This window comes from Gekko japonicus, unplaced genomic scaffold, assembly GCF_001447785.1.
Source record: "Gekko japonicus isolate JY-2015 unplaced genomic scaffold, Gekko_japonicus_V1.1 scaffold69, whole genome shotgun sequence".
Classification (NCBI taxonomy): Eukaryota; Metazoa; Chordata; class Lepidosauria; order Squamata; family Gekkonidae; genus Gekko; species Gekko japonicus.
This window is the reverse complement of record NW_015175972.1, coordinates 1,392,014-1,398,221: the sequence shown is the minus strand read 5'-3', so window position 1 is coordinate 1,398,221 and position 6,208 is coordinate 1,392,014. Positions and strand designations below refer to the sequence as shown.

The 6,208-nt window shown below is 42.1% G+C and overlaps 1 protein-coding gene across 1 annotated transcript in view; it reads left to right on the top strand.

The window, feature by feature from the left end:
* Positions 1-5,678, top strand: part of KBTBD12 (kelch repeat and BTB (POZ) domain containing 12) — a 78,515-nt gene extending 72,837 nt beyond the window's left edge. The window contains exon 6 of the mRNA XM_015426089.1: positions 5,358-5,678. Coding sequence (XP_015281575.1) covers positions 5,358-5,524 — 167 coding nt within the window. The 3' untranslated portion in view covers positions 5,525-5,678. The remainder of the gene's footprint in view (positions 1-5,357) is intronic.
* Positions 5,679-6,208: the final 530 nt, after the last annotated feature.

The window sequence follows — 6,208 nt, the reverse complement described above, 5'->3', positions numbered from 1 at the left end:
GTTAAACACCTTGAGAACAGCATGAATAAATTGATTTCCTTTCAAATAATAAAAGCGGGAAATTGCAAGTTCACTGATATTCACTGATTTTACAACCTCCATAGTGTGGGAGAGCCAGTTGAATGGGAGGCTTCATCTGACTACCCATTCATCCTTGACAACTTTCCCCAGTTCTCCTGCTGTGTTAAACTGCTCTCAGTCAGGACTGAATTTTGAAACTGTCAGTACTCAACTCTTCTCAGCTAGGGCTGAAATCAAACTAAATTCTCCTCAGCATCCAGTTCAGAAGTCTTTCTCTGCTCAGCTGATGCTAACCAATCAGATCTCTTGGAGCAGCCTATCACTCAAGGCTCTTTGGCTTTGTGAAGACTTAACCTTTTACAGTCCTTTCCCTGTTTGTACAGCACCTCTAAGCTTTTAAAAGTGCAGCCCATCACAGTGCCACTTTACACATCAAGTTTTTAAGCCTAATTTTTTAAAGCGCACACCTGAAAATGCATTAATGCCACAGACTTAGAAGCATGTGGTATTCAGGCACACTAGCACTGAACTGGGATTGGCTACAGCTCCCTGCTGAGTGTACATTTAGTAGCACCAGGGCTTGTTGCTGTGTAGCATGTGAAAGAAGTCCAGGATTTTAGGTTTTCTTCTCTGTTAAATGGCTCAGCTTAGCTCTCAGGCTACAACTAGGCCACATATTTCTCAGAACAGACCAAGATGGGTAGCCGTGTTGGTCTGAAACAACGGAACAAAGCTAGAGTCCAATGGCACCTTTAAGACCAACAAAGTTTTATTCAGGGTGTGAGCTTTTGTGTGCATGCACACTTCATCTAACGAAGTGTGCATGCACATGAAAGCTCACACCCTGAATAAAACTTTGTTGGTCTTAAAGGTGCCATTGGACTCTAACTTTGTTCTCAGAACAGAGTTAGAGAAAAAAAAAAGAAACGCCTATCCACATCTTCTGTTCCATGAAATGAAAGTTCAGGTTAAAGTCTCTTACAGAATGCAGTAACTTTAGAATGAGAAGAAAAAGCAGGGGAAATGAAAAGAACTTCTCCTTTATAGAAAAGAACTCGTACTTTTGTAAGAAGTGTCAAAAAACCTAGCTCTTATGCTAGGAAATAAATTACTTTCTCTCCCCCTCCCCTACCTTTTAAAAAAGGACTCTAAAGCAAAAAAAAACAAAAAACCTCTTGTTTCAAAGCTCTTCTATTACTGTAAGATTTCTCTGTTTTTGTTAAAAGCTGCTCACTGTAAGACTGGCTTTGATTTTCCAGTGCTGTTTGAATCTAACTGCTCCTGCCAAATTCATCAGTTGTTCCAAACAGACAGGCAAAGAACTGGAAGTTTGACCGACACTGTCCCCACCCAGCATAGGAGACAGCGGTTTAAAACTGCTGCCTGTAGAAGCCACAACACCCGTTTCTCAGAAGATAGGAGGGCATTATCATATATGACCACAATAAAGAACATGTGATCTTTTCTCATGTATAGCTGTCTAGAATATGAATGCTACTAATGCAGGAGAGAATTTGGGAAAAGAAATGGCAGATTTCAGAGTATAGGTTTTATGTTCCCGTTAGAAGCTAGTTTAAATGGTGTTGATTTAATCCTTACATATATGAAATATGCCCTTAGTTTGATCTATATCAAACAAAAACCATTGTCTCTTAATAATTCAATTTCCTTATGCTGTTGCACGTACCTTTTAATGCAGATGTTGCTGAATTTACTCCCAAACATCTGCCCTAATTAGCTCACATCTGTGCTGGCAGTCCCCTGAAGAAGTTATTAGTCTTCCCTTTTTTCCATGACTACAATGAAAACTGGGAAACTGTCCCATATTCCCTTGCAGTTTGTTTTCACCAGGGCGATGCAATTACACACCTTTGAACAGTCTAGACATGGAAAAACAATGCTCAAAACATTATTTCAGGGCTGGTATACCAACAAGGCTCAGAGCCCAGAGTTACCTCTCATTTGGAGCCTCCCATCCTGACTTAAAACTCCATTTTAGGAAATATGGGCTGTTAGATAATTCCCCACCCACCCACCCATGTGAGAGGAAAATAATTTTGTTTATTTCAAATTACAATAAATGTAGCATTCTATTAATTTTTACATATATGAGCAACCTTAGAGTATTCAAAATGAAAATGCAAACAGTAAGCATGAGTATATGTTTTTGTTTTTTCAAAACATTTTATTTTCTAAAACCTACAAGAAAAATAGGGAAGGGAAAACTATGAACTATGGGAGAAAGTAAAGATACGCCACTAAAAACCCAAGAGGTGGGGGTCATATAATGCTTACAATAAAATAGCTTTGAATAAAAAAAAGTAATTTGTTACATTGTAGGTGACTGTTAACATCGCTTAAATAATTCAAGTCCAGGTATTCTGACTTAGTAAAGAACCATGCACAAGAACGGTTAGATAATAAGAATCAAAAGTCAAACTTCCGAGAAAATTAGCATCTTATTTGCCTCTTCTTTCCCTCAACCAATATCCTTGCTTGGGGGCAGCTGCCCCACGTTCCGAGTCCGAATATTCTCCAGTAAGTGCTTCATCATCACTCCCCTTGTTGCTCTTCTCATCCTCTTCTCCTGTTGGATCCAATTGTTGCTGCAGAAACTCTTTTGCTTTCATAACAGAGTCAATTTCCCCCCTCTTATCTTTAAATTTGAAGATTATGCCTTTGTGTACAATCCTTTTGTAGGCTATGTTGTTCTTTTGTAGAAACAAAGCCAAGTCTCTCTATTTTTTCCTTTTCCCCCCTTATTTCAAAGGGAATGTCTTTCAAAACTCTTATCTCCTTGCCATCAATTTTAAGGGTAGTTCCATTTGTTGCTTTTAATATCTGATCCCTCACTTCTCTTCTGGAGAATCTCACCACCACCTTGCTGGGCAGATTATTTTTCTTTATGTATTCTGAATATGACCTATAGATCACATCCATTTTGCCTTGAAGAAAATCCGCTTTAAAATCTGCAACCAGTCCCAAAGCATCACTCAAAATCTGTTTAAGATTCTCCCCTTTAGTCTCAGGAACTCCCTGAAACCTCAGTATAAAGCTTGCCTTTTCCATTTGTAGCTGTAAAAGTTGGGCTTCATCAGAGTTTCTCTTCTTTTCCATATCCTGCATTTGCTTTTTAGTGTTGGCATCCACTTCTTTCAAATTCTCAGCTGTTTGCTCTGGGTTTGTTTTTTTTAAGTCTCATCCAGTTGCTGTTGCTGTGCAGCGAAATTTTGATTGAGTGTCTTCATTTGCTCCAGCAAGGGTCGCAATGCTTCTGTTAGCATCTTAGAGAAGTCTATGGTTGTTTCCGGTCAAGTGACCGCATTCGCTGGGCTAGCACTTCCTGAAGAAAGCTTACATTTCGTTTGCTTATCTTTCTCCGTCTTCTTCAGCAACATCTTTGAAGCTGTTTACCTTTTACAAAGTTTGCCAAAAGTCTCTAAAGTCTGCAAATCGCCTGTAATTTTCTTGTAAGTTCCTTACTATAATCCCATTTTGCTTTCAGTTCCACCCCCCTTTAAAATGCATGCTTTAAGATCATTTTTATTTCCATGGGGGGGGTTCCTGCCCCCCCTCGCTTACTTTAGGCCATTTCTCTGGTTCTCATTTTAACCAAACTCACTTTCAGTGCAGATCATATACATCTCACCATCAAATGTGTAAAACGTTCAACCTCCACTCGCTTGTCCCAGTGTGCATCTCTGAGTCCAGTACTGGAACACAGCAGCGAGACCTTCGGGGCATCAAAATGCCTCAATCCACCGGCAACGTGCCGGGGGAGAGGCAATCCTTAGCGCCCCATGGCTAGGAGCCCTTTGCAAAGGCTCCTGGGAGTGGTGCATACGATCGCACCCCCTCTCATCCACCAAGTCACGGATCGTGTCCTCGGGAGCTCCTGAGAGATGCGTCCACCATTAGAACACCAAAACTGGAAGTCAACATGAGTATATGTGATGGTCCTTGTATCCCCTGAATTCTTTGAACCCTAAAGGTAAAGGTAAAGGTTCCCTTGCTCGAAAGCCAGTCGAATCCGACTCTAGGGTTGCGGTGCTCATCTCCGTTTCAAAGCCGAAGAGCCAGCGCTGTCCGAAGACGTTTCCGTGGTCATGTGGCCGGCATGACTAAACACCAAGGCGCACGGAACGCTGTTACCTTCCCACCGAAGTGGTCCCTATTTATCTACTTGCAATTTCTTGCTTCCGAACTGCTAGGTTGGCAGGAGCTGGAACTAGAGACAGGAGCTCACCCTGTCTTGCGGCACCCGGGTCTTGAACCACTGAACTACTGACCTTCCACAGCCTGCAGTTCAGCGTCTTAACCACTTGAGCCACCGCAGCTCCTTTGAACCCTAGGCTTGCATTAATGTCTTTCATAAATTTGGTGTTCCAGGACTTTTTTCCCATGAGCTCGATACAGTAATATCTGCAATAGTGAGGGATACCTTTAACGGAAACCTTTCAAGGAGCACTCAAGCAGTGCTAGATAGTCTACTGGATAGTTAGCCCACCCAAGGCTAGCCTGATCTCGTCAGATCTCAGAAGCTAAGCAAGATTGTCCCTGGTTAGTATTTGGATGGGACACTACCAAGGAAGTCCAGAGTTGTGATATAGAAGCAGGCAATGGCAAACCACCTCTGAACATCTCTTCCCTTGAAAACACCATGGGGTTGCCATAAGTCAGCAGTGACTCGATAACAACAAAAGAGTTTAAATTGTTTTCTGTAGTCTTTTTAAAAAAGTATCAGGACCACTCAAATTTTTAGAATATTTAACCTTATTTATTATCTAAACTGATTTCAGCTTTCCTCCAATGATTTCAGGAGACTACTTACCCCAGTTTATCCTCATGGCAACCCTGCAATACAATAGATTGATAGTGATTGTTATCCAGTGAACTTCATGGCAGAGTGGGGAGCCTGGATCTCCCTGATCCTACTCCAGCAGTGCAACTCTAAGTGGACTTACACCCTTCAAAGTCCATTCAGCATGCAGCTAAATGGCCACATGCAAAGCATCTCCAGGTACTGGGAATATCTCATCCTAGCCACAATTCTGGAAGCAGAGAAGAAGCACCAGTTAGGAACCACGTCACAATGAATGAGGTACCCTGATTTAAATGGCCTTACCAAGGGACCCAACACTCTCATCTTTGGCGTTTCTGTGCTGTGTTCAACTGGAAAGTGTTTTAAGCTTGCAAGATGCATTTCAGCCTCTGCCATCTCCTCTTGTATCCAAAGTAGCGCACAAGACAAATTTTGGATTGCTACCTGTATCAAAAGCTGGACTTCTTCTGTTAATTCTGTTTGATTTTTTTCTCTCTACCTTTTTTCATTTCAGCTCGGCATGAAGTTATCACCAAGGAGATCCTGGAACTGGACACTTGGGAAAATCAGTGGAATGTGGTGGCCGTCAATGTCCTCATGCATGACAGCTATGATGTCTGTCTTGTTGCTCAGCTGAACCCACGAGATCTTATTCCTCCCCCTCCTGATTTAGTAGAGTAATAGGAATGCAGATTTCCTGAGCAGTTTAGTGGAGACGCTTAGAACCCAGAATTCTGTGCTAGTGGTCTGCAGCGTCCATTGGCTCCCTAAGAAGAACAAGAAGAAGAGATTGGATTTATATCCCGCCCTTCACTACCCAAAGGTGTCTCAGAGCGGCTTACAAACTCCTTTCCCTTCCCCTCCCCCCAACAGACTCCCTGTGAGGTAGGTGGGGCTGAGAGAGCTCTGACAGAAACTGCTCTTTTTCAAGAACAGCTCTTATCAGAACTACAGGTTGCCCAAGGTCATCCAGCCAGGTGAAAGTGGAGGAGTGGGGGAATCAAACCCAGTTCTCCCAGATTAGAGTCCATGCACTTAACCACTACATGAAAATGGCTCCACAAGATGAGTCCACAACATGGGTATAAAACAGTGGAATCCAACTACTAGTATGCATTTTTATCTAATCAAAAGTCATGTTTTGTTGATTAGTACAGCTGTGCAATTTTTTTCTCATTTAAAAAACCATCTTCATTTTTGCTACATTTGTTATTACATCCATTTGTTTTGATTATGACTTCCTCTCTTCCTCCCTCCCCCGCTTACTGCGTGGGCTGGGTGCTAGGGCTGATGATGGAGATGCTGACCTGGCCAAGCAGGCTTGTGTGTGAAGTAACGGAATGCAAATTGAACGGAAAATATGGC